General features: G+C 43.1%; 1 protein-coding gene across 3 annotated transcripts in view; it reads left to right on the top strand.

The window, feature by feature from the left end:
* Positions 1-19,393, top strand: part of LOC107315152 (cat eye syndrome critical region protein 2) — a 92,701-nt gene that overhangs the window by 39,066 nt on the left and 34,242 nt on the right. For 2 of the 3 annotated variants that reach the window (XM_015865222.2, XM_032445238.1), the window contains exon 1: positions 10,468-10,874. Coding sequence is in view for 1 of the 3 variants with exons in the window: in XM_015865212.1 (XP_015720698.1) it covers positions 4,229-4,323 (95 nt within the window). In the remaining 2 variants the exon portion in view is untranslated. Of the gene's footprint in view, positions 1-4,228; positions 4,324-10,467; positions 10,875-19,393 lie in introns of those variants that run through there. The other variant, XM_015865212.1, reaches the window with a different exon arrangement.

Raw genomic sequence — 19,393 nt, 5'->3', positions numbered from 1 at the left:
TGCAGGCTACACTGTTGCCCCCAGGACTGGGGCAGCTGGGAAGAGAACCTGAGGCTGTGGCAATGATGGTCCCAGCACTGCAGAAATACCAGCCCCACTGTGTTGCCAAGCTGTCTGTTGGGGCTGGGGAGTTGCAAGATATGCAGTGTGTCAGGCTGGGAGTGTAATCTCCTCTCAAATATTTGGATAACGGTTGGTGCCTCCAGCCAGCCACTGAAATTGAGATAATGTGGCTGGGAGACTCCATCAGGACCAGGAATTGTAGATGCTTTCTATGGCTTTTCTTGCAGCCATCTAGATCCACTGCTGCGTGAGTTACTGGGGCATGGGGCAGAGTGCAACACTCCCTGTTTGCCTCCTCAAGCTGGCAACCTCAGTAGAGTTCATGTTTTGAACCTTTACTTCTATAGTGTCAGCAGTGACAACAGTCTAAGTGCTCTGGCTGCTGGGGAAGATGATATCAAAAGGGAACTGAGTACATCTTAGGGGCCAACTGCATTGACAGACCCAACAGGCTCATTCCGTTTGCTCAGGGACTGCGTCTTGGTTTTTTCTTGTGCTGACTTCTTATTGTTGCTTTGGTTGGATGGGCTGGATGTACTTTGCACTGGAAGGAGGATGCATTTGCTACACTCTTGCCCAGTACCGGTGAGGTGAAGGAAAAGTCCTGGCTCCATTTAGCAGTAGTGTTGCAGTTTCTATGCATGAGTTAGGGCTGGCTCAGCACAGCCCACGGGTGGCTTTCTGTGATCTCCTAAACCCCTCAGCAAAAGCCTGTTGAGTCACTTGGGAGCATTGCAGTAGAAAGCTGATAACAGCAGCAGTCTAGAAATAGAGCTGAAGGGATTGGGTTTTTAAACTGGTGACTAAGTTGGACAAGGCTTAGCCAAGCTTAAACTGGTTATGTCCCATCAAATTGAGCCACAAATGATTTAGCCCCAGTGCAGAGCTGAAGTTTGTGTGGTCCTGTGCTGCAAATCATGTCAGGCCTCCCAGCAGTTTTGGAGCACATCACCTAAAACCAGAGCCATCTTCTGAAACAGAAGGCCAGGGGCCTAGTGAGGCCTCCTCCCAGCACACCAGGAGCCAGAGCCCACCCCTGCCCGTTCCTTTCCCAGGGAGCAGAGGAATGGGTTCATGGCCTCTCGCCTGGCCCGGCTCACCCCGCTGCGGGCCAGCGCTCCTCGCAGGCAAGGTGGTCACCCTTGCTCCTTCGGCCGCTTTTTCCCAACAGCCACTGCATGACTCAGAGGGGATTTAGTTGGGGTTGGGGGAGGGAAAGACGTTAAACAGGCTTTTCCCTAATGAGGTGTGACGCCAGCTGGAGAGGGGGAGAATCCTGCTTTTCTCCTGTCTCTTGCTCTCTTTAGCTACAGGGAGGAGGAGGAGATGTCCCCCCCCCCTTCCTCTGCTGATTTGCTGCCTCTTCTGTTTCCTTTCTGTTCTGTCCCCAAAGCGTTTTGGCAAGGTTCAGATTTCTGTGCTCACAGCTCAGTGCTCAAAGAGAAAGGGGAAAAACAAAAGGGTTGCAGGCGCAGGGGGGAGGGATGGTGGCAGGGAGGAAGCCCAGGGCCCGTCTGGAGCACAGGGATGGGTGCCCAGGGGCAGGCCCTGCCCTGAGGACCGAGGCTTGGTGGCCTTTTTCTCCTGGGAGTCCCTTACCCTGCTTCACCTACCTCTGTTCTGTAGACTTTGCAGGCTGTTGTTGGAGGGGAGGGCTGGGAAAACAAGGTTAATTCTTCCTCTTCCATGATCTGAGCTGAAGCAGTAGGTGCAAACCCAAGAGGATCCCAACTCTGTGGTCCAGAAACGTTGAGATCTACGCATCATGCTCTCTGGCATTCCCACAGCAGCCTGTGCACATGGGGAAAGTCCTGCATTCAGGTGTTCTGTGGTTAGAAAGGCAGAGAATTGCACCTAGGTAGAAAATAGTAGTGCTGAGTTTAATGGGGCTCAGAAAGCTCCAGGGAGACCTTGCTGTGGCTTTTGAGTACATGAAGGGAGCTTACAAACATGAGGAAGAACAACCTTTTACGTGGCCTAAAGTGATAGGACTAAAGGTAGGGAGATATAGGTTAGACATTAGGAACAAATTCCTTACTCAAGAGGTGGTGAGGCCCTGGCACAGCTGCCCAGAGAAGCTGTGGTGCCCCATCCCTGCAGTGTTCAGGGCCAGGTTGGATGGAGCCCTGGGCAGCTGAGCTGCTGGGTGGCAGCCCTGCCCACAGCAGGAAGCTGGAACTGTGTGGGCTTTGAAGTCCTTTCCAGCCCAAGCCATTCTGTGCTTCTCTGATTCTCTGACCTTTCACACTGGGAAAGTACACCTCGCTGCTCCTGCCCTGTCACAAGCAGCAACCCAAGAGAAGCAGACCAGAGCTTGATAGGACAGTATCAGTATCTTTCTCCAAGGCTTTGCAGGATAGAGTGTCCTTATCTTTTTCCAGGATGAATGGCCACCCCTGACAAATAACCACTGCAGAGGTGGACAAGGGGAGGTAGGGGAGGCTGATCTGCCCTGTGTGCCCATCCTCACCCTGCACCTCAGGAATGTCCCTTATCTCCCCGAGCGACCTGCAGGCTCCCAAAATGTAAAGGTCACTGCTGGGCCTGGAGAACAATTGTTGGCAATACAGGACTATCTGAGGGGATTGTGGTCGCTGTTTAATGAGTGCTAGTCAAACAGCAGGCTGAAAGGGCTCACGGGAAGCAATTTAAATATCCCTTCCTACAAAAGGCTGTCACATCCCAGCAAAGGCAGGCTAGTGACTGACGGCTTTAGTGCGCAAATGTATGTACTATGGCTGAAAGGGGGAGGGATATCCTCAATTGGAGGCTTACTGTTTTCCCCTTTCTTCTGACTCCTCACATATCTTTTTTTCACAAGGTCCCTGTGATAACTTACCTGAACATTTCTGGAGGTATCTTAGCTGATCATACACCTTTTTTTCTTGTTCTTTTTCTTTCTTTACTTTTCTTTCTTTCTTTTTTTTTTTTTTTTTAAAGTTATTCTTCTCTCAAGTGTATTTTGTTAGAGGGCAGATAATTGCCAAAGTCTTTTACAAACAAAGTAAGTCAGTGCCTCCAAAATACTAGCTGATTACCAAGAGAATTCACTTGGTGATTATTATTTACATAGCATGATTGCTGTTTATATAGCAATAACATCACTCCATCTGAGTGATGGCAAGCAGTAACTGTACTTTTTGCATCAACTTCTCATTAGGCAGAGTAGTCATCTCAAGGCCAGGACTGAGATTCTTGGGACATTTCCTATCTTGCAGCAGGGATGCTGTGTTAGGCTTAGGCTGCCCCTTGTTCTTTCTCTGCCTCAAGATTTCCCATAACAGATGTGTTTAATACATTCTTCACAGGGCAGGTGTCAGGCTTCTGTTTATTGAGCACCCTGGGTACTCTGCAAAAGGTAAATAAGAGTGGTGTTCATAATGAAAATATACTATTAATACATTTTCAGTTAAAAAGAAAACAAACAAACAAAAAAACCTATAAGCAGCATTTAATCTGCAATCTACTATCAATAATTTTATTACCGTCATTACAGAGGTCTAATAAAAAAGCATTTTTCCATCTTCATTGGGTAAGTGCCAAAACTTTTATCCTTTATGCTCTGGCTATTAACTTTTATTCAGTAGCCATTAGTGTAGCTATTTGTGTCTGTTCAGTAACATTCAAGTAGGAGTTGGTATTAGACCCATTATTTATTCTGAAACTCAAAAAGAATAGCTTCTTATGTCTCTGTTATTTATCCATATCCAATATTGTTTCTAAGTTAACTGCAGGTGATCTATTTAGTAGGAACTGGATTTTTCATACTGTGAGTGATTTTCTGGAAAACAAACACAACTGTAGCTAACCCAGTGACGTTTTGAAAGTAAAGCTTGAAATCTCTTGGTGAAAACCACACGTTATGCATGTATTAAGAGACTGGCTGATTAGTTGGACTAGTTGTTCCTAAAGGTATTTCCAGCCTTAATGATTCTATGATTCTTTGAAAATACCCTTTCAGGGTCCTCATGTAAACTCCTACAGTGAAGAAGTCATAGTAGTACTGTTCTTAATGATAGGGAAGTTTGGCTTACCCAGTGTATGCCTTCCTCCTGTATATGTGCTTTAGGCTGCATGGCTCTTCTTGGTCCTGATAAGCTTACAGTATATTTTGAGGAATTAGTTTGATAGCTGGATTTTTTTTTCTCTTTTTTTCACTCATTAGGAACTGGAAGCTGCTCTTCACAGGGATGATGTGGAATTTATTAGTGACCTGATCGCCTGCCTTCTTCAAGGTTGCTATCAGCGCAGAGACATCACGTGAGTAACCTCGTTCCGTGGCTTAAGTGCTTTGTATGGGAGCTAATTAACAGAGGCACAGGGATATTTCACAGCTTTGGAGTGATGACATAGCACTGATCAGCAATCGCTAGGAATCAGGCTGGATTCTTCACTAAGTGGAAGGGAATTCCAGTTCTTCTAGGGCTGAGTTGTGGGTTATTGATTTTATGGACCCATTGTTACGCAAACAACTTTGGGAGAAAAAAGATATTCAGATCATCTGCAAATCTGTTTGATGCTCTGCTGTGGTGCTAACACATACAGAGAATGTCTGCTCTTGTGTTCCAGACTCTGTTTGGTCAGTTTAATGATACCACAGTAAGTGTTTAAATCATCACACATTTGAGGGATGTGGTTCAGTGGGTGTGGTGGTGATTGGTTGATGGTTGGACTAGATGACTTTAGTGGTCTTTTCCAACCTTAATGATTCTATGATTCCATGTTTTCAATGTTTTATATGCGTTGCTTAGAATAAAACTTGCTGCTTTGCAAGCCATTTCACTTGCATGGAAGACCCCACTGCTTTACAAAAAGAACTGTAATTTTCTTGGAAATAAGAGGAGCTGGAAAGTGCTTTGACATGTCTCTGGATGTTGAAACATCAAGAGAACACTTTGTCAATGTTCACCTAAAGTAGCCTTCTGAAATGAGACTGTTGTAGAATATCATTCTTTAAAAGGTCACTGGCTCCCACAATGAAATGTGCTCCCAGTGATAACAGCGCTCTTTATTTGGTCTTCTAACATGAATCATGTTAATAAGAAAGCATAACTGGGGAGACAAAGACAACTTGGCAACAGTTGCTGTTGCTTAGAAGAGGTACTTAGGCAAATACATAGGCATAGCCATAGGTGCTTGTACACTATTTTTAATCAACTGATTGTGTGTGTGTATGTATATATATATATATATACTTATACTATATGTAGTAGTCTTGCACTGCTGGGTTGACAACTGGACCATGTAGATTTCAGGACTTGAGCATAGCAACTGTACTGTGTTTAGAGTCTAAATGAACTTGATGTGGTGAGAGGCTTGATTGTAAAGTGACTACAATGATTTGTACCTCTGTTATCAAAGTGGTCACAGAGCAATGTAGCCATGCTTATAAAAATGCCATGTTTGTTCATGTGGGAAACACTGGAAAGTAGTAGTTCAAGTGCATCGCTTATCTTCATCTGCTCGCCTTTGTGAAACAGGAAGATTTGTCTTTGATAAATGTGATGAAATCAGCATTCTGAGGTTCTCCTAAGCTCTCAGTACCTAGGAGTGTTCGCTTAGCAGTTGTACTGTTTACCTGACTCCCCTTTCTCTTGTTATTTTAATTAAGAAAAATCAAGCATGATTCATGAGTGAGTTATTGGCAAGCTGTTTGTCTTTTGGGGAGGTTTGCACATGTACACGTGCGTATGCACTCACATACAGTAACATGACTCACCTGGCAGCTCAGCAGCGTGTAGTGATTCAATATTGTGTATGGCTTCCACTTTGTGTGCATGTAAATATAGGCTTGCTTAACTCTGAGCTGGAAAAGATATAAGAAGGTAATGCCACTGCAGAAAAAAAGAAGTGGTAACCCAGGCATGTTTTTGTTCAGCCTAGTACCTTCACAACTGTTGCTTTGTCCATCTGCATGTAAGAGGTGATGTAGGAAATGGAGAGCTTACCCCTTCCCCAAAAGATTGTGCTAAGGAGAAAATGAAGAGGAAGCCAGCTCAGCCTTTCAACAGCACCTCCTGTAGAATGGGGTAAATGAATAGACAGGGGAATAACAAGAAAAGCATTTTTCCCAGAGGAGCTGAGGAATGGAGCACAGAAGGAGCAGAGCATTGGGAATGGTGGAATAAATGTATCTGGAAAACTGGAATTAATGAACCTCTGGAAGGAGGGTTCTGAAGCATGGGAGAAGCAATAGGGAAGGAGGCTGCCTGGAAACAGAAGGAAAGGTGCCCTGTGCAAAAGGATGCTATGAATAAAGAAGTGTTAAGATTCAGTCTAAAACTTAGGCTTAATCCTAGTCTAGTTAGTCTAATCTTAGACTGATCTTTAGCCAGAAGACTGTAGATAAATGAAAAACGATGGCTTGGATATACTTAAATAAAGTTGACCTGCTGCTTGTTTCATGCTTATGCTTATGCAACCAGCCATGGCATATTTATTCAAAATAACCCCGTGTTTTTAAAGCCTAAAGTTCTCATTGTTCCTTAAGATTTATTTTGATCACCTTTGTTCTTTCTAGTCAGAGCTCAACTCTGCCAGTGCACAGCTTTCCTAATCTACTCAGTTTGTCTCTAGTTAACAGTAAAGAGTTGAGCCTTTAATTGGCCTTTTCAGTGCTCAGTCAACAAAGATGTGCAAGTGGAAGGGGCAGAACTTATGTGGAAGATCAGCTTAGATCTGTCTTTTTATGATAGACTAGCACTCCATATTTTTGTTACAGAGAGCTAGGAGGTGTGTGTATTGCGTGGGAAAAACCAGCAGTCTCACAGACCATCACAGTGGCATTACAATAGCAATTTCTACAGTCATTTGTGTTCCGCATCCTTATGCTGAAACCCTGAGCTGTTAATCTTCAGGCTGTAAACATTGCTCCCTTTTGCACCTAGGAGGGGAAGGTAGGAGCTTGCTTTCATCCTCAGTTTGGGGCTGGAACACTGAGGCATAAGATGCTTAATAAAACTTCATGTAAAATGTAGTTTACCTGCTTCTCAGAGGGTTTTTGAGGTTTAATTAGTTTTGTAGTCTTACCTCTTTGATGGTCAAAATGTTATCTGTCTATGCTTTCTCACAGTCTGCCTGGGAGTAGATTGCAGTCCTTGTCACATCTGTTTTGATGGCATGCAGAACTTACGGGTGAGCCGGGTTGCCTGGCTTTAATCATGCATCATAAAGGGGTATAAAACTGTCACATACCTTTGCTAATTATAATGTGCTCTCAAGTAATTTTGTAAGTGGAACCTAGCCGAGAGTCCTTCTAATACACAATTTAACATACTCTAATTTGATTTGCTTATTATTGAGGGGGGTGGGAGGTGGAGAACAAGATTAATAATTCTATAGGGTTCTGTGATTCTTGGTTTTGAAGTAGAGCAGTGTGTTTGGCAGCTTTGCTTTGCTTTTGATATTCTTTATGAACTAATTATATATATATATATATATATATATATATTTAAAAGAATTGCATACAGAAGGGACTGTTTTTCACTTGGCTTGATGGTTAAGAAGTCTTGATTCTCTGGTAACTTACAACTTCCTTTAAGGATATCTGCATTTCGCTACCGAGGTTATTTACTGGGATGCCATATGTTAGTCTCCAAATTGTTATTTGTCATAATCAAAGCAGTTGGGAGTGCTCTTTGTTGACCTGATTCTCAACACATTAAGCATTGTAGAAGTACAGGACTAAGAAGATGGTAGCCTGCATTTCTGATTTCCAGCATCTTTATCAATGACCCAATAGCTGTTCTTGTTTGGCAGCAAGCAGGCAAATCACTTGCCCAGAACAATTTCTCTTTCTCTCCACTATCCCTTCTGATCCAAACCATTTCTGTGTCATGACGTGCAGCTTTTGTTGTTTTGTAAATGCACTTAATAGCGTTCACGTAGCATCTATACCATCTAAGTACTAACCATAGAATAACTAACACCCTTAAAGCCTTTTTCTATGGCCTCTCTTCCCAGTCTTATGTTATAGGCACAATTTGGTTTGATGTCAACGAGTTTACCCATACGTTTTTTCCAACCTTTAGCATTCGTGCACGGACCTTGAAGTGTCTGTATTTCTTTTAATTGCTTCAAAATGCAGCTGCCTGGAGAGCTGGGAGTGGCAAGGTAGAGAACTCTTTCTTTCTAGAATTTGGGGTTTGTACAGCAAATTTTTAAAGCTGTTTTTAAAAAACAGTCATGTTTGCTTCAGAATCTCTCCGATACAAATTGGGCAGCCGCACAGTCCCTAGGGGCTGCCACTTTACTTCCAGCAGGAAATGTGACTTGATGACTTGTATCAAGACAGGAAGATCAGAGCTTCAGCTAACAGCAAAGGCCACAGCAGGAGCCTTCTGCAGCTGTTTTAAAGTCAGAAGCGAAGGTGTGACATGGTTGTGTACACTCAACTAAAATAACCCAGAAAAAAACCTCTCACTGTTCAACATTTCTTTAGGTGAAACAACAGCCCTGTTGTTGCACTTTTGCTACGTTTCAATGCGATGACGTAAAAAATTTCAGCGACTTCATCATGCTTCTCATTGGGAAATGTTTTACATGCGGCTATTATCTCTTGAAGGAACATTTTAATTACTTTGTCTTATAGCATGTGTCACTTTATTTTTTCAACATGCAACAAAGGTGCAAGAAAGTGAGGAGAGGAGCAAAACAATCTCACAGCTCTTGCTGTGCCCCACGAGGCTTTGTTTCTTTTATCTTGGAAGACTGGTCCATCACAGTTTCTGAAAATTAGATAATTGACTCATGGCACCAGCACCACAGAAGTCCTTTGCGTACTTAAGAACCTCAATTATTATTATTTCTTATTTGCCCTCCTAATGCACTGGAATTTCTTCTTTCCAAGTGGATAATGTGTTTTGTGCCTACCTTCAGTTCTTTCTGGATCTGTAGATTAACTTTGGAGTCCTTGGCCTGTAGTTTGTACTTGCTTTGCTCTAATGAAGACTTTCCTTAACTCCTTCCCTGCCCCCATTTTTCTGAATTATTCCTCTCCTATCCTTATTTTTGAGGCATTGAGACTCCCAGTGTGATGACTGAAGAACTATATGCCTTCTCTATTGATCTGACAATCCAGAACACTGCTCTTACTTATTTTCCAATGCTTGTTCTATAATCAGGTATTTGAGTGATCATCAGAAAGAGATAAGGGATGGGGCAGAATGCCTGCTTTTGTGTTTAATAGTTCTATTTCACTTCTTGTTTTTGCGTTGTCATTTGCTGTTCACCCTCGTTCTTTATTCTATGTAGACTTTGTCTTTAAAAGGTGCTTTGGTAAAAGTGCCTTCAGTAAAATGCTTTACCTCTTGAAACTGCTCTTTTGCAGATATTCTGTGAGCTGCATCCTTACAGAAACTGCTGTATATTGGTTTGGTGTAGAGAATAAAGTTGCAAATTGTCTGGGATAGCTGGTAAACCAGTGTCAAGTTTTCAAACTCATGGATACTGTGATGAACCAGGCTGCAGAAATAGCTGAGCTGAAGTACTGAGACAGTCTGAATGGATCCTGTGCCTCAGTTGGTGCCGTAATATCTGGGGCAGACAGTCTCAGCCCTGTCACAGTAGACCTGGGGAACAATACCTTTTGGAAAGAGTTTACAGCCAATGCTTGCATTTGTGCCAGTGACCTCGATTACAACAATTGTTTCGATGGCCCAGTCACAAACCACCTCACTAACTCAGAATCATATTCATGAATGCCAAGTGAATATCAACAAGATCAGCATTATTTACTGTCTGACTTTTAACAAGTGCTGTGTTGCATATATCATGGAGATTGGTGGATGGCCTCTCAAACTGACCCAGTATCATCAGAGCAGGAGATATCTTGAGGGGGCAAGGGAGATGAAGTGGCTGAATTGCTTATCTTGAATCTAATATTAGTATTTATTATAATAATAGCCAAGCTACGCAAGGTGAGGCTTTTAAAGGGTAAAAAGTGAAAATGAAGCAGCTGGCAGGTATTGGGAAAGGAAGAATGAGATTATAGCAGTAAAATAACATGGTCGTTCAAAGATTAATGAGTAGTACAGTAGAATAAAATTAGGCAGAGTTTGAATATAAATAAAGCTAAGTAAATGGCTTTGATTCTCAGGTGGGTAAAATGAATCCTTAAAGAAGAATCTGAAGAAGAGTTGGTTGTCTGCTCTGGAAGTGCTACTTTGTAGGTGTGGTGAAAAAAGAATGAAAATGGAAGAAAAGACGGTGTGTGTGAAAACTGCATTATTGTCAGGGCAGATGGATGAGAGATGAATAGATTGGATAGCTGTGGAGAGGGAGTTATGCAAAGTATTGACGGGAAGGAATTAGTGGCTAAACTTTAAAAGGATGGATAAAGAACAGTCAGTGAAGGGCTCTGGAAACTGCAGTGATGTCATAATGTTGCTGTCATAGTTTGAAATATGAAATGGACAGCTGTGTGTTTAAGTTCTTGATGCTGTAAAGCAAATACTCCTGGGAGGAGGAAGAAAGCGATGACAAGGAAATAAATTGAGAAAGCATGTGGGAAAAGTCTGATGTTCAGGCATAAAGGAGCAGACTAAGAAAGAACGATGGAGAAAGAGGAATGGGATGTGGAAGTCCTCTGCATAAAGCCTTTATCCTCACTTCTGAGACTTATGTTTCAGGATAGCAATGTTCCAAACCACTGGTGTAGAATTTTTGCTCCAGCACATCTGTAATGTTAAGCCACCTCCCAGCACCTCAGCCACGTTCTGAAACCAGTCTTTGGCCCCAGGATAAATACTGGAGAAGTTCCGAGACTGTTTTCTGGAGCCTTTTAGCCCCAGTGAGCTTGATGAACGTCTGAGGTAGGTACTAGCCAGCTATGAATCTCCTACAATCGGTTTCTGTGCTTTTAGTTTTACCTTGTTTTATCTTCTATCTTTACTCAGTTCTCTTTTTACTCAGCCAGCGTATGTGATTTAAACTTTTGGAGAAAAGAGGAAAAAAGAGGAAAAGCCTGTTCTGAAACGAATACACAGAAAGTGGTCTAGAAGACCTATATGTAAAAACTTGCTCTTACTTACTGTCCCCCAAAATGCTGGAGGGCTGGTTCTAGGACAGGAATTTGGTGAGCTTGTTTGCTTCAAGATCACCCCTATCCTAGATATTTTTGCCTTAGAAAGGACTCTCTTCTCTCACATTAACCCGTATCTTTCTTTGAGTATCAAGGCAAATAAGGATTTGTTTCAAATGGATTTGTGCCACAATACACAAATGTGTCCTGTTTCCCCACAATCATCAGCACAATAACTCCAGCTTCTTCTCCTCAGTGCTCATCATCACTATAATACCCTAAGGTCCTCTCTACAACTCTTAAACAATCAGAATAGTTTACAGGGCAGCAGCACTGTTGAGCGTCCTTATGGCTATAATTTGGAAGTATGGTTTCTGTTGATGAGCACTAGGAATGAACAATGCCGCATTAAGCTGGCTCCTCCTGTTCTTCAAGGACCCAGGAATGAATAGTAAGTAATGATCCTCTTCCAGTCTGAATGTGAAGCACAGTGAGCATCATTCTTATTTGCTCTTTCAGAATATAAGAGATATATCTGTGTCTTTCTTAAGCTGATCAGCTCCAGCTCCCAAGAGTTGATCTGCATCTCTTTGGAACGAGTGTTACTATCACATAGCAGTAGTAGAAAGAAAAAGGTACAGAGATGAAAATCAGAAAGCACAGATGAAGCCTGGGAGGTGCTTTTAAGGTAATGGCACCACAAATGGACCGAATTCTTTGCTGTTGTATCAGGTCAGCAGGTGAAAGTCAGGCTCTAGGTATGTTCCATTGACCTTGACCATCCAGAAAGTTGTGTTCATCCCTACTGAGACAGAAGGTACTATGGCTTAATCTTCATTTTATCACTTCTGGAGCAGCTTGTTGTTGAGCATGCGCAGTGTGTGGTTGGTTGCCAAGGTCACAGAGTAAGCCACAAAAAGGAGAGGAAATAACTCGATAATTTAAGATTCAAGCTGTGCACCTGGAGACAGTGTGGTCAGAGCACAGCGATTCTCACACGTAATTGTGTCTGTGTGACAGCAGAGATTCCTGCTTGAAGGGCTGCATGTCTCTTCCAGGTCAGATAAGTAGGCGGCACTGGCTATGCACCCAGCCTATGTGAATCAAAGCCTCCCTTAGGCAGGCCCTTCAAAGCCATAGCTGATGGGCCTCCCACGCTCCCCAGCATTACCACTGACACCAATGGACTGAGCTAGCTTTCCCAAAGGTACTTGTTTCCCTCTTGAGCACCCAGATCCTTCTCCCCTTTTAAAGTATCTAATAACTTGTGAATAGTTCTTGGGTTAGTTAGTAAATACTTCTAACACTGGTTCTTTTTTCTTCTTTTTGATCCCTTGAGGGACAGCCTTTTGTTATTCAAAGCCCAGGGTACTTGACAGAGTAGCAATGCAGAAGCCCCCAGGCTTCAAACACTGTCTTTGCTGTGGCATCATTATGCCTAGGAGTGATACCCTCCACAATGCCTGATAAGCCTGAGATGGGGAAGAGCTGCCTGGAGAAGAATGTAGCATTCCAGACTTCTGAAGGGTGCTGGGAGGCAATCATCTGTGCTGTGACTGGGGTAGTTTCTCTCTTACCTGCTTTCAGGTCAAGGCCTTTCAGGATCAACACTTCACCCTTCCACCTTTGTCTGACTCCCTTTAAGAAATCCAGCCTCCTATTTGCAAAAGGTAGGCATCTTCCTTGGTTGAGTTGTGCTCAGAAATATCTGGGATAGTTTTGTTTTGAGGCATAGGAGCTGCTCCTTAAGCCCTAAAACTAACCCTGGGAATTGCTGTGTCTCAAATTTATTGCCTTGTGAGCGTGTGCTCTAAGGAGAACCTCAGTTCCTTGCTTTTCAGTTGCATCCAAAAAGTGACATAATTTACTGATACCATTAAGTCTGTCAGTGTCATCAAGCCTTCTGCCTGCTGATGTGCTTGTAAAGTCTCTAGTTTGGCATCAGTGCTGCTTAATCTTCTCTTGGTGATCTAACGTTTCACCGGGAGACCAGCTGTGCCCTTATAGATTAGTGTATTCTCTGCCTAGTGCATCCATACTCTAATCTAAGCACTAGTCATCCTGGCAGTACATTTTCCCTGGCCCTTCTTTAGCTGAGATCAATGTCATCATATGATAAGAGATGGCATACAATTAGACTTTTCCCTGGAGATATCCCTCAAAATTACGTGTCACCTGAACACCAAGCTTCCTTCAGGCATGATACAGAAAAATATTCTGTTCTATCATTAACCTTCTGTAGGGGCTTGGGTCATTCTCTGGTACTTTTCCACCTTGAACATAGTGCAGGATGGTACCACGCTGTTCTAGTACCAACTCTACCTTCCTTTCTGGGTAAAACTTCAGTAACTGATACTGCCTCTTTCTTGGGCTCCCTTGGCTAAAGGTCTGTAGACCTTTCCGGATGCCTAGTTTTTTAGAATTTAAACTGTATCTCAAGGAAATTAGATCTGTATTTCTAGGCAAGAAGAAGAAAAAAAACAACTTCAATATTACCTACTTTCCTGGGCATACTGGAGCTGTGATGCACGTTTCAACATGGTGGTAGGCAAATACATAGTAGTGGATGTTGAGAGTTGATTTCCTCTTGGAGTTTAGACCTCTCCTTGCTCATCTTCTGGCTTGTACCTCACACTTGAAGGCAACTGATTTGTTATTGCAGCTTTTGGTTAATGATATCAGGGTTGTATCTTAATGGTAAAACTAAATAAACTATGGAGTACATAATATCTATGGGGTTAATATGGCAAAGCTGAACAGGTGGGTTTAAACACAACTTTGGGTTGAACATTGTCAACCTGAATCAAACTCAGGAATACTTGTGGAAAATAGCACAAATCAATCATATTTATGCAGTGTTACAATAAATGGGGGAGATTTAAATTGTCTCACATTACCTCTTTGTAAAACTTTGTGGCCAATATACTTCCTTTCTATCTAATGCTACTTTGATTCATGTCTTTGCATGTTTACGTAGCAATTACTATGTGCTCAGCACAGTGAGGTTTCAGGATCTTTTAGCAAAATTAGTTTACTAATTTTCCCCTTTTCTAATTTACTAATTTACCCCTTTTCACCCCCAGTTATCCAAACCCATTGATTTGCTATTATAAGTTTTCAGTCGAATTGCAGCATCAGTAATGGGGGAGGAGTTCCTGCTGTCTGTACCTCTTTAGCAAAATTTTGTTTGCATTGAGAGCATAAATTTTCCCTTCATGTAGACTCAGCAAAGGGTTGAGCTGGCAGTGAAATAGGTATGTTTTAAGTAAGTTTTGTTTGGTCTCCTTAATACTCTGTTACTTGGTCTGGGCAGTATATACGTTCTCCTTCTCATCCCTTTGACACCCAGAACTTTTCTTCCTTTGCCACCGTACACTTTCAGCTATTGTTTGGGATGTTTCTGGTTGCCCTGATTTTGTTGCTGTTCATATTCTTATTTGTTCCCTTCCCTAATCAAACAACAAAAACATGCTGACAACCCCTGTTTCTGCCTGAAGTTCAAATGCAGCCAGTGTGTATATATTAGCCATACATGTATTCCTCATCCTTCTGGTGGGAGTAACCCACCAGACCTGACAAACCCTACCCTTCTGTCCTTCGATGCTTCACATCTTCACACCAACTGCTTTCTTTCTCCTACTTGGCCAATTAGGCTGCTGTTCTATTAAGACAGAGAAATGGATGCTGGGAATCTGCTTGTTTTCTTATTTTTGAAGTGGAGACAGCAACAAGGAGGCAGATAAAGACAGTGAGGAACAGGTTGGCATATATGTAAGAAAGGTCATAACTGTTTGGACTGCGTTTCCTTTATTAAAAAACACTTTTACCTTCTCAGATGGAAGAAGATAGGGTGGAGATGCAGCATTCCTCTTTGTTGTCTCTCTGTACCTTGAGGTGTTAGAGGCAGGACAACTACACATAACACTTGTGGCCTCTCCTGCTGCTTCTGGGGTTGGTGATGAAAATAGAGCAGCCCTGGCTCACAGAAGGGTGCTTGGAGCTGCTGCAAGCAGGGAGATGGAAAATGGCAAGCCCAGTTCAAAGTAACAGGTATGTGTGATTTCTCTTGCCAGTGCTGCCTTTCTCTCGCAGCCCAATTAACAGGGGTCACAGAGCACTGATTAGCTGCCTTGGCGGTTTGTGAACATAAAACAGTGAGAAACCCAGGGTGAATGGGGGAGAGAAGATCAAATAGACACTTATCTCGGCACTCCTGCCTGTCCCCAGCATTTGCCAGCCAAAGGGAAGAGCCTTTTCAAAGCTGGCTGATACGGGACAGCATTCTATCAGTTCCAGTATCTCTTCTTTTCTGTCTTCTCTCACCAAAACAACAAACAAGCAAGTCACTCTCAGCTGTTGTGTTGTGCAAAGGGTGACTGCTAGATAAAAGCAGAATCACAGGAAAAAGCATGGGACTATAGTCAGCTAAAGAAAGCTAGAGCATACCCTATTGCCATACTGGCTCATGAGGTGAGTTCAGCTCTTACATTTGGCTTCCTCTTTGAGAGAGTGGACCTACTGTCTCATGGTTCTCACCTGAGGGCAAATGAGTCTATACAAGATAGAAGGCAGCACACATTGGCTCATAGCAGGTAAAAGGGCATCTCCATCTAATCCACGTGTTGGTGACTGTTAACACTAAAGAGCCCAAGCTGGAAACTTGCTGGGTTGGCCAATTTTTCAGTCATGGCTAGGGTGAGAAGTCTGCATGTGCAGACCTGGAACCTCCCTGGAAGGGGTAAGCAGCTGTGGTGACCTTGTGGCTTCTTCTTCCTTTGTGCACCCCTTTTTTGGGGTAGCAAAGCAACACACACTTCTGCTGTTATGTCCAGGTTAAGTGGCTGCACTTGCTTCTGTCAAGCCAGCACATGCTCCTGTGATGTGATTCTTTATTAGACTAGACAGCCCACATCAGCTCTCCATTCTCTCAGCCTCCCTGGAGACATTGCCTCGCTCCATAGCTGTTCCTATTCTGCTTCTCTGTGGGATACAGCATGTCTGCCAGCTCACCTTCCAGCTTCTCCAATGTTTATTCTATGCAAGATTGCTCAAGGTAAGATGGAAGAAGATGTGGAGCGGGACTGGAATGCTCTTAGCTGCTGACAGCCTTGGTTTTTCTGAGCTAAGTCTTCTAGAACCATTGAATATTCCAGCTTGGAAGGGACCCATAAAGATAATCAAATCTGACTCGTGGCTCCACACGGCATCACCAAAAATCAGACCATATGTCTGAGAGCTCTGTCCATATGCTCCAGCAGCTTGGGGCTGTGACCACTGCCCTGGGGAGCCTGTTCCATGCCCACCACCCTCTGGTGAAGAACCTTTTCCTGATATCCAGTCTTGAAAACAGTTAGGGATTTCAGCTGGGAGGATGGTAGATTCTGTGGTATCCAACGATGCCAATTGGATTTCTTTTGTAAGATCAAGCAGCCCTTCTGCTGGAGAACCTCCTCTCCTAACTTTGTGTTGCTGAGTTGGGCGAAAGGTCTTAAATTACACTAGAACCCTGCTGTCTCCATTAAGCATTTCTTCAGCCAATTCGTTCTGGTGGTCTCAGTGCCACATTTGAGCTCTGGAGAAAGTGAGTGGCAGGGAACAGGAATTGCAGGGGTGCTGACCTTACTCTGCTGTCCTTAACTTCTGTAGGAGTCTTAGCTTTATCTTTTAGGGATGTGGAAATCTCCAGCAACTCGTATTTCAGACTGCTCAGTCCAGCAGTTTGACCAGACTACTTTTTACTAACTGGCTATTCTTATGGTTTCAAATAAAGCCATGTATTACAACATGTAACCTAGAAAGAATGTCTTCCCATGTTCAGCAAAGGTAAAGAGATCAGAGCACTGTGATTCTTCTGTTTTCTTTTTCCTTTCCTTCACTGCCAACGCTCCTGAATGGCCATACAGGTACACCACAGAATTGCTTGGGGTTTGGGCAGCGTCTGCATTCAGAAAACTTGTTCTAGTGAAGCAGAGCAGGCAAGCCTATACGTGCATCATGTTGGCCATGTACAACAGAAGTCTTTGCTGTCTTTCTGACTGTGGGAGTATGAACTTCACTCTGGAGGTGTGATCAGTCCAATTTCTTTTATTTTTCCTGTGTTGTGGTCTTATTCAGGGCCCATTAATGTAAAACATCCTCTTTTTCTTTGTAGCCCCACATAGGTCAGCTGGTTTTCTCGTGGTATGATACCTAGGAGAACACTGAAAAGCAGGGCAAGGCTGGGTGTTTGTTTCCTCTCTCCTGGGGCTCTGCAAGGGTTAGACTTTGCTGTCACCAATTCAGAGAGGCAAGGAGTTACTTCTTCCCTCATGACTGGTCTTGGCTGGAATTCACAAGGTCAGTCCCCACCAGCAATGCAGGAAGCTGCTGGCTGGATTGGAAACAAAACATGGGCGTTAAAGCTTGAGGTCATGATTCATGGATCTCCAGCTCCTCGGTCATTTTGCTCTGCTGCAGTGAGGTGCTCAGAGGGGAGGCCTTTCAAGGTGCTTGTTGCCCTTGAGCCTCTGCCAGGCTGATCACAAGTTGGCCCACAGTTTGAGGAATACAAGCTTCGTGTTGGCTTGCACACCTTCTGAGTGAGCCGCACACACAGGGCTTGGAAGGAAATAGGCAATACACCAATCTGACCCTTTCTTTCATCCCCAAAGGATGAGGTGGTGTCTTTTTTTTTCCCCTGCATCGTGTCTGACTGAGTTTCTGAGTAAGGTAAGTGGTTTGAAGGTAAAGTGCAAGCTGGTCCATAAGCCTTCCTCCCCCACCTCAGATAAGAAAGCTCATTAATACAGTAAAAAAAAAAAAGTCTCCATTGTTACATGAGAGCTCAAGGTCAGGTTGGTAGTAGTAACTCATATTGCTTCTGAGGTCAGCCTAAGCTTTCTCTTTCTGACAAGCCGGGATAGATTGATCATGGGGGCCCTAACATTATTTTTTCTTCTGAAATAGGCTTTGCTTCTCCTGACCCTGTTAATGATGTTTGACTGAGGTCATCCCAGCAAACCCTGAATCCTTCCCATTACCTTCTACTGGACTTGCCTTTGTGCTGAAGCGTTGTGTGCTTGTTAAGAATTAAGCTTTCCTGATCTCTGCTGCAGCAAAGAAGCTGTCTTCTGTGCGGGGAGGGGGGTGTGGAGAGGGGGGGAATATCTTGAATGCCATCTGTCAATTAATGCTCTCATTAGCACCTGAGTGACTCCCATCACCAAGCCAGTGCCTTCTTGCCAATTCAGAACTTAAAAGGTGCCAGCCCATAAGGTGAAATATCTTCAGTCCATAAAATTAATTCCATGATAAAACGTCTGTTCTGATGAGACCTTGTTTTTTCTTGTTTCTTTTAACTGAGAGGCAAATAATAATAATAATAATAATAATAATAATCCTGTTCACTGTGAATTAGATGCCCAAAAAGTCTATTTTCACCTTGTAAGTGCAACAGTTACGGTGGATGGCTGAGGGAATCCAAGTCTTTTTCAGCTTTTAAAGCTTTTACCGGATAGAGATATCACTTCTATTATTTTTCTTACCACCTAACTCTGCAAGAGGAAACACAGGAGTAATTCTGTTCCTGTTTAAATACTCTTTGAGGGAAAAAAAAAAATTGAGCTCCCCAGTCTTGCTTTCCTTTTTCTTCTTTGAAGATGTCTGCAGTGATGGAAGAGGTCTATAATTGCTTACGCTGTCTGTCATCCTCTGGGTTGGTCAGGGTCCTTGGTTTTAATCTTGGGTGCAGAACACACTCTCTGGGATAAGACATAGGTCGGGCTTGCCATTTTCCCAGCCCTTGTAGCTTAAGAGTGTTCCAGTGTTTACTCTCCCATTGCATTTTGTAAATTAAATGAAAGGAGACTTAGAACACTGTCAATGCGATAGATATCCTAACTAGTGGGTCCTGGCAATTATTCAGTATCTGTACTTTCACAAGGCTTATCTATGTGTGCCAGCAGTATCTGAGCATCGCTGAGAGATTTTTGTCTCCAGTGTTTCCAACTCCTTATTCTAATGTTTCTTTTAGTCCAATATTTACTCTCACAGGGTTTGGGTTTTTTGTGTGTGCTTTATTTTTGAAGGTTTGTTGTTGTTTTTGTTGTTGTTTTAATTGGAGTGGTGAGGGGGAGCAAAATTGGCAGCAGTTGACCGCATAGGGAAGTATGCAGTGACAGTAATTCCATACTTGGGCCATGGCACCCTGCCTGTGGGAAGTGCAGATTGACACAAGGACTCTCTTACTGAATCAGTGTTTGTTTTTGCTTTTGTTTTTTGGGGTTTGGTTTTTCTTTTTCTTTTTTTTTTTTTTTTTTCTGGCTTGATTTT

The sequence above is a fragment of the Coturnix japonica genome, chromosome 1, assembly GCF_001577835.2.
Source record: "Coturnix japonica isolate 7356 chromosome 1, Coturnix japonica 2.1, whole genome shotgun sequence".
Classification (NCBI taxonomy): Eukaryota; Metazoa; Chordata; class Aves; order Galliformes; family Phasianidae; genus Coturnix; species Coturnix japonica.
The sequence above is the reverse complement of the archived record's forward strand: the minus strand, read 5'-3'. Positions and strand labels throughout refer to the sequence as shown.